The sequence below is a fragment of the Chelonia mydas genome, chromosome 2, assembly GCF_015237465.2.
Source record: "Chelonia mydas isolate rCheMyd1 chromosome 2, rCheMyd1.pri.v2, whole genome shotgun sequence".
NCBI lineage: Eukaryota > Metazoa > Chordata > Testudines > Cheloniidae > Chelonia > Chelonia mydas.
Window position 1 is genome coordinate 156362479 of NC_057850.1, and position 19312 is coordinate 156381790.

General features: G+C 39.3%; 2 protein-coding genes across 5 annotated transcripts in view; one reads left to right on the plus strand and one right to left on the minus strand.

Moving 5' to 3' along the window:
• The first annotated feature begins 27 nt into the window (after positions 1-27).
• Positions 28-12335, plus strand: C2H18orf21 (chromosome 2 C18orf21 homolog). Its single transcript, XM_037889930.2, has 5 exons — positions 28-348; positions 870-892; positions 1779-1978; positions 6947-7143; positions 7668-12335. The coding sequence occupies exons 1-5, from the start codon at positions 269-271 to the stop codon at positions 7822-7824; spliced, it is 657 nt and encodes a 218-aa protein (XP_037745858.1). The 5' UTR covers positions 28-268; the 3' UTR covers positions 7825-12335.
• Positions 11157-19312, minus strand: part of RPRD1A (regulation of nuclear pre-mRNA domain containing 1A) — a 68351-nt gene continuing 60195 nt past the window's right edge. For all 4 annotated transcript variants that reach the window (XM_037889928.2, XM_027831303.3, XM_027831307.3 and 1 more), the window contains one exon: positions 11157-16290. In XM_037889928.2, the coding sequence (XP_037745856.1) occupies positions 16141-16290 (150 nt within the window). In that variant the 3' untranslated portion in view covers positions 11157-16140. The remainder of the gene's footprint in view (positions 16291-19312) is intronic.

A 19312-nucleotide genomic window follows, 5' to 3' on the forward strand; every position in this document is an offset into this window, starting at 1 on the left:
CACGAAGCCCCTGCCCCGCCCGCGCCTGCCCCCGGAAGCGGTTTGTGACGGCGCCCCGCGGCAAGGCTGGGGGAGGGGCCAAGCCCGGCAGCGACCCGGCCCGACCGGCTCTGTCTGCCTCCCGCCGGCCCGCGGGGAGGCCGGAACGTTGGTGCCACGGCTGCCGTTTCCGCCAGGACCCTGCCCCGCGCTTTCCCACCGGAAGGAAAGGCGGCGGCGCTGGGCAGGTCGCCGCGGGGTGTGGCGCGCGTCTCTCGCTCTCGCGGGGATGTCCAGGCGCCGGCGGTTCCTGGAAGGGGCGGCTCGGGCGCTGATGGGCACGTGCCCGGCTCAGGCCCGATTCCTGACGTAAGAGCCTGGCGCGCGGTCCCCCTTTCCGGGGGCGGGGGAGAGAGAACAAGATCTCCAGTATTCTGATTTGTGACGTAATAAGGGCCACATCTCCTTCCGGGGGGAGGAGGGGTGTGCTCTGAGAACGTTCTGTTAAATCTCCTGTAGAGTCATGGCCCCGCCCCCTCGTGTTCGTCCACCACGTGGCCCCGGTTTCTTGACGCCTCCCCTGCCCAGGGGCCCGGGCTGTGCGTGGCTGGCTGAGCCCCGCGCGTTTGGGCCGAGGTGCTGTGTGGCGCCCTGTGCCAGGCTGACCTCTGTCCACCCCCACAGCCCGCTGTGTGTCTGTCTGTACTGCTGCCCCCCCCCCCCCCCGACTTCCCCCCTTCTCTCCACAACAGTTCCTTATAGAGGACAGCCCATACACAGGGCAGGATCCCAGACAGGGGGTGTGGCTCGGTCTGGAACCAGCGCCTCCTGCTGCCCGAGCGCAGTGACTTGTAACTTGGTCAGTAACCCCGTCCTTTTTCCTCCCCCAGGTGGACGCTTCATTCTGAAAAAGGCAAGTTTAAATAATTCAGTGGTTTTGGTTCTTTAAATTGGAGACAGACAGGCAAGCTCAATTCACAGCTTTTGAACTGCCCAGAACACATGATGTGACTTTTAAAACATGTTCAGTTCTTCTCCACTTTCGAAAACGGGGGATAACAGAGGGAAATCCTTCACCAGACGGAATTAGGAAATGTTTTTCTTTTGGTAGAATTTTCTGTGGCTACCACTTATGTCTGATTTAATGTTACCAGGAATGGGATGTAGTGAGGCAGATGTGGGACCATCTCTCCATGTTGCATCCATTCACGTCAAGCCTCAATTTCGCCTTTCATTAGCCTGTTTTGATTCTAACACTATTGTATTTTTAATTAAATCTCAGTCTTGGAAGAAGCTTAGCAAGGGCAGACCACCTTTGACTTCAGTAGGGTTTTATGTTGCCACAGGACTGTGCTTCATGGAGTTCCTTGCAGGAATATGTTTCTCATAATGTAAGATTTTGAAGAAAGGTGGACGTATTTTGCTGGTACAATTACCTGTTGGACAGCACATTACTATATGTAACTGAACACACAATACAACATGATTATTTTTTTAACATTTTGGCATTCGGCTTCCTCTTGAGTTTTTGCTGAGTATGAAATGCAGACTCAAACTAATCCTGTATCTAGTGCTGAAATAGAAACACCTCTAACAGAACAATTTGAACAAAGTACTTGTACCCAAATAAGATTTTTAAAATGCTAGAGAAAAGGCTGCCATACCCTTATCAATGCACAATTTACAGTATGCTATACATTAGTGGCTTAATAGCTGTAATATATGCCTTTTATATGTTTACCTCTAAAACATACTTACAGAGAGAAGTTCATCTAGGGTTTTACTTTATTCATCTGTAGATAACAAAACCGACAGAGAAAAGATATGCCCTTACTGTTTCCAGTTTTTGGTTCCTGATAATCACAGAGTACGTCTCAAACCCAAGATGAAACTGATTCCACGGATACAGAAACTTCTTAATCGGGAGGCAAAGAACCAAAAACTCAATTTGAAACAGACAAAGCTTTTGAAAAAGTATAAGGACTCAAGAAGTGTTCAGGTAAGATTGCGATTCCAATTAATACGATAACTGGGTTTGTTCATTCCCTGGAGCCTTAAATTCCCTCAAAGAGAGAGGGAATAAAAGAAGATAGGAAGCTTTTCTCTTTAGAAATTGAGTTTGCAATCCATATGATTATTTCATCAGAACATAACAACTTTCTCTATGTAACTTTCCTGTTACGGTAACTTCTATTCAAATACACAAGGAATTTTAAAACAAAAAACCTGACTTTAATAACAAGGAGATGAGAAAATGGCAGGTGGAAAAATCCCCAAACCTCCAAACACATGGCTGCAAAAATGTACAGAAGCCACAATCTGCACATTCTAAGATTTAATCTAAAAAACAAGCCATTTATCTTTTTATTGTGAAGATAACTTTTTGTTGTGAACATTCTCGGTGTAAACTGTACTGCTAGTCTATTTGTGCAGTTTTGCAGACGTGTCTCCAGCCAAACTAGCAGCAGCAAAGATTGATACTTGTCTTTTCCCACCCTCTTCGCTCAAGAGTGTTGCGACCTGCAGAGCCTAATTGGGGCCAGGTAAATCCTAACATCATTAAGTAGAGGTAGGTTTTCCCCCCTTTTTTTAAAAAAGAGGAAATCAAAGCTGAAAAGCCTGTTAAAAGTTAATATTCCAGCAGTTACACTAGTTTGGGTGTGATGGACATTTTGTTTTTAAAGTGTATAAGCTGAATGTTACTGTTTGTCATAAAATGTCTATGATAAAGCATACAACACGTAACATAATCCTAATTAAGGTTGCTGTTGGAACATTAACTCTTATTGACTTACTTCTTTTCTTTAGCCATTTGAGGTATGTCTTCACAGTGTTTTGGAGCCTGTGGGAGCGAGCCTGTCAGCCCAGGTTGATAGACTTAGGTAGCAGGGCTCATGCTAGTGCTCTGAAAATAGCTGTATAGACAGGGCTTTGAAGTTGTGGCTTAGGCACCGAAACCTAGGGAGTGCGGGGTGTTTCATACTCTGAGCCACACTTCAAAGCTCTGTCTAGACAGCTATTTTTAGAGTACTAGTGAAAGCTCTGCTAGATCAAATCTGTTAACCCGGACTGGGATGCTTGCTCCTGTGGGCTGCAAAATGCTGCATAGACATACTTATGGAGGCCTGAAGATTTCAAGGACAGCTATGCCTGGAGGAAACACTTGTCACCAGTCTCCCATTTAGAAGTCTGTTGTGAAGCTGTGTACCTAAATGAGAGTAAATTATTTCTGGAAGAGATCAGAAGTTCATGCACACACAAAGTGCTTAGTAACACATCAACACTGTCCCAGTTGCTTATAATTTGAGGGCGAGGATATCCATAGTGACATGTAGTCTCACATGTCCGACAATGAAACAATTTTTGTTGGTTTGGTTTGTTTCTTTATCAGCATTTTTCAAATTGAGTGTGAACTGCCTGAGCAGGCTCTGATGTCTCCCAGAGGAAGCTCAAACAATCTTAGGGAAAATTGGGTTGGGTGGCAATTTTGTGTGAGACTTTCCTGACCAGTGTTTAATATTCAATACTGAATAGCCAATGACTTCTTATTTGCTGATTAGAAAGTGGAAATGATCCAGCAAGAATGAAAAATGAATTACTGACTTCCCCTATCTACAGGGTTAAAATTTACATTTCTGCCCCAGAGCACAGTGTTTTATCACCAATAAAAGGCACTTTACCCAGTGCTGCAAACCAGTGTGCATTATGGGAGGTCTCAGAATGCTTTCTGGGCTCGATTTTTGCTCTCATTTACACCAATGTGTAAATCCAAAGTAACTTCATTAAAATAATGAAAATAGTCATTAAGGGGCGAGGGAAGACACTTGTTAACACAAAATATAGTAAACAGTGCTAACACATTTCACTTTACTGCATGAGCTTCATTGTATTCCAGAATGATCAAAATGGAGAAGTTTTCAAGTTCTGAAGCTGTCATGTAGAAAGTAATTATATATAACTTTAATGTTGTGCTATAGAGACCTACAAATCTATTAAAACAATTATATAGACAGATGTCTTAATAAATGAAGACAACACCCCACTGGGGGCGGACGGATAGCTCAGTGGTTTGAGCATTGGCCTGCTAAACCCAGGGTTGTGAGTTCAATCCTTGAGGGGGCCATTTAGGGATCTGGGGCAAAAATTGCGGATTGGCCCTGCTTTGAGCAGGGGGTTGGACTAGATGACCTCCTGGGGTCCCTTCCAACCCTGATATTCTATGATTCTAGGCCCAACATTGACTCTTCAGAGCGTGTCCTGCTGTCAGATTGAACAGCTTTCTAAGAAATGAGGAAACTACTGATTATAATTTCCTGTGCCAGAATTTGCAACAATAGAAATCTGAAGCACCAACACCACAAGATTGGGTTGAGGAAGTATCATAATCATTAACGAGGATCACTTCTATGTCAAGGCTATAGGCACTTCAGATAGACACAGTACAAAACTAACAAAATGAAGCAAATTCCCTCCCCTCAAAATTTTAGTTTCCATTTGAAGGGCTCACAAACCACTGTGAACCTGGAAGTTTTGCTTTTATTATTCACTGGTGTGATATCACAAATATTTAGGATGGATTTGAAAAGCTGTCATTTTAGACAGCGGATATTCAGTGTGTCTCTTCCTATTCCAATAACGTAGGTGGATCCAACACTTTGTGGTCTTGCCCAAACAAACTTAAGTAATGATACTAAGGCAGGGGTGGACAAACTTTTTGGCCCGAAAGCCACTTCAGGGTGTGAAATGGTATGGAGGTCCGGGTAGGAAAGGCTGTGCCCCCCAAACCTCCTGGCCCCCACCCCATCCAGCCCCGCCCACTGACTGCCCCCCTCAGAAACTCCAACCCCCCCCCCCCCCCACCTTGTCCCCTGACCGCCCCCCTCTGCCCCTAACCGCCCCCCTGGGACTCCACCCCCAACCAACCCCCCCTGCTCCCTGTCCACCCTGACCCCTATCCACATCCCCACCCCCGACAGGCCCCCCGGGACCCCACCCCCATCCAACCCCTCCCTGTTCCCTGACCACACCACCCCAGAACCACTGCCCCCTGCTCCTGACTGCCCCCCCGGGACCCCCTACCCAACCCCCTTCGCTGCCACGCACGCCGCCACTACCGTCCCCAGGCAGGACAGTCCTGCAGGCCGTAGTTTGCCCACCTCTGTACTAAGGAGTAGGTGGCCAGGTGTGAATGTACCGCTTATGTCTTAAAAAAAAAAAAAAAAAAAAATCCCCAAAAGAACCAAATATTGATGTACACTGTGACCTGCAGAGCTGTAACAGGTTTTTAGACAAAAATATACATTTGTTTGTTAGCTGGACAGATTCTCAGAATATAGCAGGCATCCATATAAATGTGAGTTTATAGTTTGTGGTCCATTCTAATCTCCATGCAATGTCCTTGAATTGGGATTTAAACATAGTAATACCGTCTGCTCTGTTTCAGACAGACTGACAGTCCCATTAAGATCTGTCTGAGTTAAGATCAAGATTGACTTACATACTTACTGTGATTTGGTGTGCACTTTGCTAGTTAGATTGTGCTTGAAATGTTTCTGGTATTATATACTTAAAATACTACCAGGAACTGACAGCTCCCAAAATTACCATTTTAGAGCCATATAAGCTCCTTCTGTAGAAAATGACAGGAGCAAAGTTGACTGAGACTTAAACCAACAAGCTGACAGGCTAGGTTTACAAGACCTTTCTTAACCATTAGTGATATGTTATATCTTGGTTTAAGCATTCTGCTAACTTTGCAATTGCATAAAATTACCTTATTCCATTTTGCAGAGTTCTAAAACTCCTAGAGGCATCGTCTGTAAATTTGTTTTTGCAGATATGGTTCATCAGTTAATGGAAGATCAGCTGTTAAAGAGACTTTTGCCAAAGCCATTGGTTTCCAAACTTTGGGTTGTGGACCACTGGTGGTCTTCTGTGGAGAGTTGGCAGGTCACATTGTTTTAATTCTCCTTGTTTCTAGCTGAATCCATTAAAAAGAGCTAAAATAAATTAAAAGCTTTCCTGTTATTTTCTGTGACAGCAGTTGGTGTACTTGTAAGAGATGTTATGTGATGGGAGCAGTGTCTCAGACAGTCTCTCTATTAACACATGGTTTTGCCCGCTCAGCTGCTTCCCCTTTTGACCCCACTGAACTTTAGTAGATACCCTCTAGTCCCACTCTCCCTGTGTGGTTCTCCTTCTCGCCATACCAATGGGCTACCTTGTTTCTTTTTATCTGTAGTGCATCTTTTTATTTTTGCAGATTTGGGATTTTTAATATTTTCTCTGAAGACTCACCAAAAAAAGTGTTCTGGAGGGGTACCCATGTTAGTCTGTATCAGCAAAAACAACGAGGAGTCCCTGCTGCACCTTAGAGACTAACAAATGTATTTGGGCATAAGCTTTCATGCGCTAAAACCTACTTCATCGGTGCCACAAGGATTCCTTGTTGTTTTTGCAAAAAAGTATTGTATATTTACATAGAGGTGTAAATTAAAAAATGAATTTTAAAATACATTTTGATCGTTTTCTGGATTCTTGTCTGTTTGTGGTGAAACATGAATTCCACTGGGGTACATTCAAAGTATTATACAGTCAGAGCTACTTTTAATGTTGTCTAGTCTTTTTGTGGTGACAAGGTTGTTTTTCGTGTTTCACTCCATGTGTTTGCAATTCAGAATTAAAAGTCCCCTGAAATTAGTTTCCAGGGGATTGGAGTCATTTCTAGTCACACCGTTGGGGATTTGATGATTTACGTGGTTTAAAAGAGAAAGCTAGATGTGGATTTGATGTTGCTTTTTATGTCTCTCTGCTTCACACAAGTAAGTATTTAAGCAGCTTGATTCACTCTCTGTAATTTTGAAGAGCAGTTTAGATAAGTCTAAAAGTGTTAGTCACCAATGCCTTATACATTTAAAATGCAGGAAGACTGACAGAAGAGCTAACATTTCCTTTCCTCTCTTCATAGCTGGTTACTTGCAACACATGCAACAAAACAACAAGACATCATGGTAAAAGCAGAGATTTTCTGGCAACAGCAACAAGCCGTTCTGGTACTCCGAAGAGTAGACCAGACCCAAAGACTCAGATATCTGCAAACAAAACGACACCCTTAAACCCCAGTAAATCTGGATCTAAAAGCAAGAGTCCAGCATCAACTTCCAGGTGCCTATTTCCATTTTACCTAAAGAGGCAACATACTTCAGTGAATAAGGGCACAGTACTAGAAGTCAGGAAAGGGAGTTCAGACAAGTTGTTTAGTAATCGCTCTGATAATATTTTATCAAGGATCTGAAATGGAAGATCAGTTGTTGTTTGGGTTTGTTTTTTAATTGCAGGAGTCCAAAGAGTCTAATAAAAAGAGTGACTAGGGGTAAAAAATATCACTTCTAGGTGTTTTTAAAAAAATAAACTTCGGCCTTAGTGTGAGATACCATGTAGGGTTTTTATTTTCTAAGCATGTATGTAATTGTGTGCACAAACTCAGTACTTGCATACATATTTGGGTAGTTGTGCTTCTCACAGCCCACTTTTACACGCAATGTATAAGTTATGTTTGCAGTTAAGTAATTGTGCACCTGAATTTTATGTAAAGACCATTTTCAAACGCAGACCATAAAATTACATTATTCCTCCAGCCTCTTTTTAGTAAGAGATTTATCGGATTTTTGTTTTGTTTTGCTTTTCAGAACATGCATGGCTGGACAGTCACCATCCAGTTCTTTGTCCAAGACTCCCAAAAACACTAAATTTCACTTTACTCAGCTAAAACGGTTGCTTAATCTTGAAGAAAAACAAAAGAGCCAGAAGAAGATGGACCTGAAAAACTTCTTGTCTTCACTTTGAAATACTGAATAATTACAATAGTCATGATAATGGTTACAATAGTAGTGGCTAAAATTGGGCCAGTAAATGAACTAGATTAGTGGCTGCTTTATTAATTGTTTTATAAACTTAGAAACAATTTTTGTTAATACTGGTTTAATTTCTGGCTGTGTTAAGGCCTTCAGCATGTAGGGGAGATTTAAATACATTGTTTGGAAACAGTCTCTGTACTTTTAGATGGATTGCCTACCAGAGGATATTGCTGGAATAATAAGGTAATAAGCCATGTCTTGGAAGCCTGAACTTGTATCACAATCTTTAGTGGCTCAGGAATTAAAAGCCAAAAGCTGTTCTTGGACCAGATTGGTTTGCACTGTAGCAATCAGTGTAATGGTTTTTAAAATAGGATCCTGTACCACAGTAGAACTTGCAGAGGATCTGCTGATCTCTAATTCTTTCCAGATCTGTGCTGTAAATGCTGTGGGTTTGTTTATGAGTTTTACTCAGGACTTTCTCTGTGACTGCAGATCTGTGACTAAAACTGATTTCCAAAGGAAATCTGTGTGGTCATCTTAATGAACTGACAAAGTAATTCTGAAACATTCCTGCTTAACACTATTCAGCAGAAGTAGGTCTTATTCTGAAATTTCTGAAGTTGATGTCTCCAGTTTTCCATGTGGAAAGAAAATTATTTGTTTTTACATACAAATAGCTTTACAACCAAAAATTTCTCTTTCTGTAAGTTATATAAAGTTTATTCCTTTCTGTTCCAGTCCTCATTCTTGTTTTGGCACCAGTAAAGCGACAGATAAAATGATTCCACTTGCCCCTTGAAGTGCATCTGGCTTATTTTTATCCAATTAAAAACCACTTTCCAACAAATACAAGTTGGTATATTTAAAAAAAACATTTCAGGGAAGGCAGAGCTTGTTGCAAATCTTAGTTTTAATCTCATAAGGGCTGATAAGTATGTAATATTCATATGAATCTTCTAGAAATGGGTAATGTGACTGAAATACATAGTAGAAGTGATTTGGAAAGCCCTTCCTTCACTTTAGGCTTAACTAAAATATATGTAGGGTCAATTTTTAACAATTTTTCTGGTAACTATGCTTTTACAATGCATTGTGCTGTTTTTCCTCTCTGTAGGGCTCTGTATTTATTTAGATGGGTCACTTTATGGCTTGTCCTCTGATGCCTTTACTAATTCTTTAGTTTCGTTGGGAAGAAGAATGTATATTGTAAAGCAGTATTTTAAAAGGGTTTGTGTTGTAAAATCTTAACTGTAAATAATTTTAAATTTTTTTTCATAAGGTGTGTGGTACTTTTGCATGCTGTGACACTTTGCATGCTGTGTGTAGGACTGAAACATGACTATTTATATAATTAATATTGCCACTGTTAGACAATTGCAACAAATTTTATACAAAGTATGTTAGGTATCAATGAAAAAGTAACAATCTATCATCTTTGGATCTAATGTGAAATCCCTTTATATCCCATTTCTCACCCATAACAATTTTACATTCAACACGAAGACTTTGTCCAAACCATGGGAATGGCCATGAGTACTAAGATGACTCCTAAATATGCCAACTTCTTCATGGGCCACATTGAGGAAGCATTTCTGGAGAGGTACACCACAAAACCAATGAAATACCTGAGATACGTCAATAATATTTTCTTTGGACAGATGACCTAAACTTCATCATAGATTTCCACCACAGTTTCAACAACCACTCCCCATTCTTTAAACTCTCTCTACAGCACTCCCGCATTAGCATCAACTTCCTGAACGCAACAGTCAGCTTCAACCATGGAACCCTACAGACAAGAAACCCATAGTTCATCATACCTACCTTCACAGATCCCCAAGTAACCACCCCAAACCCCCCAAGAAATTTATCTACAGCCAGACGCTCTCATACCACAGAATATCGTCTGACGAGAAAGTCTGGGGTATACACCTTAACACACGTAAAACTGCCTACACCAAACAAGGACACTCCACTAGAGAAGTAGATATACTTCATGGAATGGGCCACTCAAATACCTCAAGAAAACCTGCTTTAACAAATAAACCTCCCTGTTACAATTACAATCCATACTTGATGGGGTCCTTATCCTAAAGAAATCTTTCCTGAACCCCCTCTGTTGGCCTTCAAACAACCCTCCCAAGCTCATAATCAGAAGTAGCTCCACACAGATGAGGACACACCAACTGAAAACCACCAGATCCTTCCAGAACAACAGGTGCAAAACCTGTACACATCAACAGCTACAATGATCAATAATCCCCACACCACACCTTTCAAGATCCATGCCTATATGTGCTTATCACAATATATAGTGTACCTCTTCCCGTGCACTAAATGCCCCAATAACAACTTAGTGGGTGAAATGAGACAATCAGTATGCTCCAAATGAACTCTCACAGAAAAACGATAAAAGAAAAACACCCTATCACCTGTGTGTGAACACTTTTCACAAAGTGATCATTATATGTGACCTCTCAATGCTCATCCTCAAAGGAAGCCTGCACAACACCTTCAAAAGAGAAGCCTGGGAGTTTAAATTCATAACTTTCCTAGACGCTAAAAATCATGGGCTGAATATGGACACTGCATTTATGGTTTATTACAATAATCTGTAATCTACAAACCCCCCTCCCAGCTATTTTTTCTCCCCATCCCATAACACCTCTCCAGTCATAGGAGTTAACTGGCCACTTAATACATATTTCAAAGGACAATTCAAGGTGAACTACATGTGCTAAATGATGTGTTCCATCTTGTACATTTCCCAGACCTGAGAAAAGTTCATCCTAAGATTGATAGCTTGTATCTTTCACCAATAGAAGTTAGTCCTGGCTATGACAACACTGCATATAAGAAAACAAAATGGTAACAGTAATCAGTTTGGTACAGTAATCATGCTTAAACTTTCTTCCATTTTGAGAGATTCCCAGTTTCAGCAGTTATTCCCAATTTTAAGTACAGGGAATCTCTCAAACTGGTAAATCTTTCAAAATGGAAGACACTAAAGTGTAATCATTGTCTTTTTATAATGGATTCTCCTGTTGCTTCAATGGATAACTTCTTTAGTTTTAAACAGTTTTTAGAGACACTCACCTCCAAACTATATATTTTTCCTTTAGAACAAATTCTACCCTCATTTAAAAGTGCCATTTCACTCAACTGAGAAAGAGTAATGTAATTATTATAAACTAGCCACAGTCAAAATGGTGGTGCGGTTTTGGGTTACTCAGAACAATATATGGAGGTTATATATAGACATTTCAGAGAACATAGGTTGGGCATATAAGCATTAAATAATGTTGATTTACGATCATGTTTTTACAACGTTTTATTCTTTTAAATATGAAAACATTATACATTGAGGTGTTATTTAGAGGACAAATTACACAAGAATTACACATTCTGTGAGCAGTGCACAATAATGAAACATTTTTACATTTCAAAATCTTTTCTTTCTTGTCAGCTTTCAACAAATGAGTAAATTTTTGTTGCAAACAAGTTACAAAGTGCTGTTATTGCATTTTTGCAAATTCCCACAAAAAAGGATCATGCTTACTAGGATGCTTTTTAATGTAGTAAAGATTAAATCAGAATTAGACTTCTAAATAGTAAGATGGAGAAGCTGACCTATTAAGATAATTTAACACACTGAGACAGGTTCAAAGACAGAATGGTCATTTTAAAAAAAGATAATCAATATTCCTATTAAGATTTTTTAAGTTGATTCTCTAAGAGTAAGTTGCTGACAGCCAGATCCTAACTGCTTTATTCCCACAAATAGTCAGTGGGAAGCATGAGAAAAGCAAGCAAGAATTAATCCCAAGTGTTTTTATTAATAGAAAACCAGCCCATCAAAAATAGTGCCATTGCAGCTGATTCACTCATCTTTCAGCGATAACTCTATAACTTTCTATTACCATATGTACTACAAGTTGAATTTCTGCCCAGCCAGAGGGCCAGCAAAAGGCCTATGCATGAGCTATATCCATTTAAATCCTCCACATGGTGCACAGGCTTTTTGATGGCCGTCTACGCAAGGGTGAATTTTGGTGATCACTAGAGGACGCATTTGCAGACACTGAAATTCATGGATGTTTTGCCACTGACTTCTAGATTTTAAAGCATGTAGCTTTCATTGTGTTGGGTGGGAGGGGGAATCATGAAAGGTTGACTGGTTTAATATATGAAAGGTTGAAGCTGGATGTAAAATAGACAAGCTAATGTTACTGAAACCTATACATTAACTTTCTAGAGAGGAGGCAATTTATTTTTTTCAACAGTTATAATTCTTTTGTAACCAAGAATCTTAAACTTGTTTGTAAGATCACAAAAACATGGAGAATAGGCATTTTTAGATAGACTTTTTATAAAGTTTTACAACTATATGGTTTTATCTTTAGTCGTTACTTCATGAGAGTAATCCCACTGACACCAGCAGAATTACCTGCAAATAGGTATTATTCATATGCTTAAGGCTGCAGGATTAGGTCCATGCTTTTTCACTAAAAACTCCTGATCACTATATAATATAACTGAGTAAATAAATGTGTCTCTCTCACTAGAAGGATCTAATTTTTTATTATTAGAAAATGCTTCAATCTAGTATCCACCTTTCTTTGGGCAGGTGATTTGGATTTCAGTGCAATTGGGTCACATTACCAAAATACAATTTTATCCCGATTAGGTGACTACACCTCATTTTATCTACCTGGGAACAATCCTGTGCACAGGTATATATGCTACATTTTGGTACTTGAGAACTTAAGGATACCTGCCAACCCTATGGGGTTGCTGTTGTGTCTTACTATATTGTATGTCTCCTTCAGTGAATCTGGGAATGGTGTTACAGTATTAAAACTTCAAATTCATTGATACTGTGATGTCACTCCCATAGAAAACATAGACAGTTGGAGCACCATTCATCCACTACCATGAGATACTTTTAGTGACAAACAAGGAGCATTTTATCTCCCCGAAATTGTCTGTTTTCAAACTAATTTTGAGTGGCTATTAAAAAACTCCAAACAAACAAAGCACACCACAGAAGTAAAAGTTCCATGAGGCAAAAACATTAGCAGTGAGCTACAGCAAATTTTACCCAAAGAAAAGTATAGTTCTCAAACTTTCACTTTAAAATTATATCAACATTAACGTTCACCTCAAGGAAAAGTTTGATTTTTTTAAAATATATTTTTCCTAAACCTTGTCTTTAACCACTTCTAAATATACATCTATAGATACATGACAATATTACTAAAACTTAAGAGAATAACAGAATGAAGTCAGTGTCTATTTTTTCTCTGTCCTTGAGGTGTTCAGTGCTGATTCTCCTTGACTTTTACACATTGATTTCTGCTCTTTTTCTGACTAAGGCAGGTGGAGAAGGAATGAATGTTTAACCTTTTTACAACAAAATATTTTAAAAATCCAGGCTCTAATCTTATAATGAACTCTACACAGTGGAGCTCTATACGTAGTGACTTCAGTGGCGGAGCTGTCCACCGTCTTTGGAACGAATTGAGACTATTGATTTGTTCTGTGCATTTATGCATTCACGTGATAACTGATCTGATTTTTGGTTTTAATTTATAAGAAATTTTGTACTATGCTTTACAAAAGGAGAGTGCTTCTTTGCAGTAATAATGTGTGTGTACATACACATTTATACAGCTACATTTTTAATTGACTAGAACACATTTAAACCATGAAAGTCTTAACCTAGGTCTAATTTTCAAATAGTCTTCAACTTGAATGTACTTTTGAAAAGAGGATTATGGATATTTTTTACATACCTGACTCTGCTTACGAAAACATAGCTAGTTTCCTTTGTTCTAATTATGGTCCATATCCTTCCCACTCTGGTTTTCACTGTGGAATGATAAAATGAGTAGAAAGCCCACTCAAATGGCTATAAATCTGTTGAAGGCTGGTGAGCTCAGACCATCGAGAATCTCACAACCCCTTAATCAGGTTTTTGGGTGGGAAACTCCCAGTGAAAACAATTCTACATAGCATCGTCTCCTTGCAAATTCCAGGGTAAAGTGTGCAAAAATGAATGTAGATCCTGTCAAATTTAATTCCCAGAGGTTCCTACTTCATGCATGCAAACCTGAGAGGGACTTGAAGTGTTTTGGAGCCAGGTATGGGTTGAGAGGCCATGGCAGAAGCAGTCTAGATGGTATATTGTTAGAGAGGACAGGAAGAGTCCCAGGAAATGTCATGGAGAGTCTGGCCCTCTTTGTAAATACCCCATTCCTCTGTTACCTTCAGATGCACAGAGAAATGGGTGAAGGTCCAAACTCTCTCAGACCCCTCTGTGGGCTGCTAAACCCTATTCCAAAGTAATGATGCTGTGCAGAAACCCTGTAATTTCACTCCATAGATTTTTCCATCTAACTACAGCCCATTTGTGGTACTTTTTGCAAAAGAGGAAAATCTGACTGTATGTGCTTGTGTCCAAATATGAATATTTTTAAAAAGAAGGCTGTTATATCCTGCTGATAGTTAACAAGAATTCTAGGGCCTGGACCTACTGAAGTAAATGGCAAAACTTCCACTGACTTCAGTAGGGCCAGGATTTCACTCCAGGATTATATTGAGTCATCTCAGTCTATTTTATTTTAGAAACTACTGTTTTTAAGTGTGTAATGTGGAGCGAGGGGGTACAGTGTTAATTGGCTGTAAAACTTTATTTTTGTTTACACTAATGTAAAAAGTTTTAGTTTGTATGACAAGTATAAGTAAAGGTGGATATTTGTTAATATTGCTATGAATGTTTACAATGAAAGAGCTTCTCTAGGCAAATTTCTTGCTAGAACACTTAAAAAAGCCTCACACGGTAAAACAAACTCAAACACTTGGGGTCAGATGTTCAAGGGTATTTAGGGCCCTACGGATGCTGCTAGGAGCCTAGGGGGATTTTCAAGAGCACTTACGTTCTTAACTCCTATTAATGGCGAGTAAGGCACTTTTGAAAATCCCACTACGCATCTAGCTGCATCTTGAGGCTCCTAAATACCCTTAAACATCTGCCTCTTAGTGTTTTTAAAAGGCAAGGGGTAAACAACTTTATTTTCATAAGTTTAGTTACTCATATACAAATACCACATTTATACAGTGATAGAGTTTGTTTTTAAACATACATTCAGCAACATTTTTCTACAGTTTAATTCACACAGTAGCCTAGATTTTCTGGGAGAAAACCCCCTCCTTGTAAGAAAAGGAGACCAAGATCCAGAAGTTGTTTGCTGGGAGGCTTAGACACAGGGGACCTGTGGCACTCATTGGCCTCTCTGGACAGGTTTCTCCATGGGAGAGGATGCTTTGACCCAAAGTTTCCACAGACAACAAAATTCTACTTGTAGTATCATCATGCTGTGTAAGTAAAATGGTACTTGAGTACTTTCAAATTTTAATAATGGCCATTCAAAAATAGGTATGGTCCTGAGTAACCACCGCATACTATAGTTGAAGCTGTGGAATGACTTCACGTTTCAGGGATCAGGTTTGTTAATGGAGAAGGATGTGGCAGAAAGGGGTTATTGTACAAAGAAGTGGTCCTTCAATTTAGAAACCGAGTTGTCAGGAAAAAAAGCATTTCTATTGTACTAATTAAAATATTTAGTTTTTATGCAATATTTTTAATGTTTACTTTTAAATATTAAAATTAAGCACAATTTTGAGTCATTTAAGGCGTTCAGTTTAACATGATTTGTATTTTCCACTTTCAAAGTTGGTTAATAACATTTACTTTAAAAATAAACCAATAGTTTTATTTGGGGGTGTGTAAATTAACTTAATAAATAACCAGTAACATCACACTCCACATAAAAATAAATTGCAGTCGTCTTCTTATAAACATAAGATTGTGATTTCCATAATGTTCCATTGCCTCACTAGCCATTGAAATGTGGCAACTTAAATGTATACTTTGATTATACAGTGAACTACACTGAGTAGAGGGTGCATAAGAAAAATAAAGTGGAAACTTATCAGTTTCTTACAGGGCACCTGATCAAAATCTGTACAAAAGATATGAATATTTTAAGATAATTACCCATTTTTAACATAATAATATACAGATGCCACCCTTTATAAATGTACCTATATGTTCACTTGCCAATAAAACAGTAAACAAACCAATATTTTAAACAATTCTTATAAATTATTTGGAGCTTTTTTTTTTTTTTTTACCGCCACTCTCCAACAATGTACAAAAATAATACTACAGGACTATCAATCAGTCTGACCTACCCCTCACTCCACAGAAGAGCAGAGGCTATAGAAACAGAGGTTCTTATCAATCATCACTGTAGATATCTCCAGCAAATGGTAGGTGCACATGACTGCCTGTGACATTGGGAAGTCGAGACAGATCAGGAAGGTTCTGGATGCGTGACCTGAGTTCTTTTCGCACCTGGGATACTCTGGCTAACTTGCGCTTGTATTCCTGTAATGCAAAAGTAGTTGACATTAGATTATTTTCCAGTCACTGTTGCTTTCATGGTGGGATTTTCAAAATCTCATCCATAGTGTTTACCTGACATTTTGTTGATAAAGACTCCCTTAAGCGAGTGAGGTCATGAAATGAGTTAGACAACCAGATATTTTCCAAGTAGGAGGAAAAAAAGGAGTACTTGTGGCACCTCAGAGACTAACAAATTTATTTGAGCATAAGCTTTCGTGAGCTACAGCTCACTTCATCAGATGCAATCCTTCCACTCCATATAGCTAAATTCAGTGCCTCGCATAATGACAGGTTTCAGAGTAGCAGCCGTGTTAGTCTGTATTCACAAAAAGAAAAGGAGTACTTGTGGCACCTTAGAGACTAACACATTTATTTGAGCATAAGCTTTCGTGAGCTACAGCTCACTTCATTGGATTGCATTAATCAGAAAGCTTATGCTCAAATAAATAAATTTGTTAGTCTCTAAGGTGCCATAAGTACTCCTTTTCTTTTTGTGAATACAGACTAACATGGCTGCTACTCTGAAACCTTTCCAAGTAGAGTTTATCACCTACTGGAATCAGTGTTTGATTCCCAGACAGCTTAGGAATCACAACACAACTCAAGAGATTGATTTAGTTCACTGTACATTTTGTTTTGGGGGCTTTTTCGTTGTCCTGTGACTATACAAAAACTAAACAAGGAGGATGCCAGTCTTAAATAATACAATTGTAGAAATGTCTACATGTGACTAATACCATGGGATTATTCTGAGATATGGTATTAAAGCATCTTGTGACTGATTGTCTTCTCACTGCCCCATAACTCTACTGACATCCACAAAGTTACTTGTCATTTACACTAGCAAGAGAGCTGTAGCTGGCTCAATTCCTTTCAATTAAAGCACTAGAAATGCCAAGCGGGATTGGCCAAATGTCAAAAATGGTTAGACTGAGGTACAGGGAAATTGAATGACTTGCCCAACATGCCACTGGGAATTAGAGCAGAGCAAGAAGTAGAACCGAACATTCCTGGCTCCCTGCTGCGTTCTAAGCACTTTACAGCTCCTACATTAAAACACTGGCTGGCTCACTACAAAGCAATTTTCCCTCTCTTGGTATTGACACTTCCTCATCAATTACTGGAAGTGGACCACATCCACCCTGATTGAATTGGCTCTGTCAGCACTGGTTCTCCACTTGTAAGGTAACTCCCTTCTCTTCATGTGTCTGTATATTTATGCCTGCACCTGTAATTTTCACTCCATGCACCTGAAGAAGTTGGTTTTTTACCCACAAAAGCTTATGCCCAAATAAATCTGTTAGTCTTTAAGGTGCCACCAGACTCCTCATTGTTTTTATGACCTTGTTAATACACCCAATATGGATGGCAAGTAAACTGGCGTCAAAGAGAAATCCCAAGTTCCTAATTAGAAGTTAAACACATAGGTGCGAGGAGTTAACCTCAATATAATGAGACACGGAGATGAAATACTGGCCCTCAGCCCCAATCAACAAATCCTTTGTTTTGTTTATATTAATTGACACACAGTCACAGACTATCCAAAATGATGTATCAGGCAATGTGAGGTTCATGTAACCCAAAAGGGTCAGAAAACAAACATAGTTCTTAACGTCATCAAAGCAAAAGTGATCATTAGCAATTCAATCAAAGTCCCATGAGGTACTAAATGCAGTACAAATAATAAATGATCTATAGTTAGGAAACAGAGCTTCAAACATTTGCTGACTCTATACAGAACAAAGCTGTTCTATTACTATATTACTAATACTAATACTAAATATTACTATTTTCTATTATATGAATTATAAGAAAGCTCTATAGAATTGTATATCATTTGCTGAAAGGGGGGGAAAAAAGAGAGTGGTCATATTTGTCCAGATCACCTTCGTTGGAGGCTCTGGAAGTGGAAAATGTAATCCTGATTGGGTCCTTTTGGACACTACAGCAATATAATGTACTGTTTAATATTTTATGTTTCAGTAGTATTCATAGGTCCCAGTTGGATTGACTCTGTACACACACTACAAAGACATGGTCCTTTGCCACAAAGTTCTTAAAATCTAAAAGTCTGATGATAATCCTATGCTTTCATCTCCATTTGTTTCTAGTCCAGTATGCATGAACACACACTTGAGAACTCTTTGGTGACGTAGGTGGCACAGATGTTCAAATTAAAGGAAAGAATAAGGATTATGGTTCACAAAGGCAAATAATTTGGCAATCTGTATAACATTTCATTGCATTAGGTTCACCAGTTTCAGAACACAAATGGCTAGAGGTCCAACACTAAGGTATCAGATTCTAAGGAGCTGACAGAAAGCTTGACGCCAGTAGATTTGGCTTCAGTAATGATATAAAAATGATATAAAACAATGCAGGAGAGGTTCAATGGAATCCTATGCAAAACCAAACTGTCCAAAGGAGCTAAAAATTGGCAAAAAGCCTAACACCAATTAGCCTAACTATAAAATAATATTAATGGTAACCTTTCCTTAAAGAATGAGGAGTACTTATGGCACATTAGAGACTAACAAATTTATTTGAGCATAAGCTTTCGTGTGCTAAAACCCACTTCATCGGATGCATGCAGTACAAAATACAGTAGGAAGAGACATTTATACACACAGAGAACATGAAAAAATGGGTGTTGCCATACCAACTATAATGAGAGTAATCAGTTAAGGTGAGCTATTAGCAGCAGAAGAAAAAAACCTCTTGTTGTGATAATCAGGATGGCCCATTTCCAACAGTTGACAAGAAGGTCTGAGTAACAGAAGGGGGAAAAAATAAACATGGGGAAATAGTTTTACTTTGTGTAATGACCCATCCACTCTCAGTCTTTATTCAAGCCTAATTTAATGGTGTCCAGTTTGCAAATTAATTCCAATTCAGCAGTTTCTCGTTGGAGTCTGTTTTTGAAGTTTTTTTGTTGTAGTATTGAAACTCTCACAGATCTTGGGAGACAGGCCAGTCCTTGCTTACAGACAGCGCCAACCTGAAG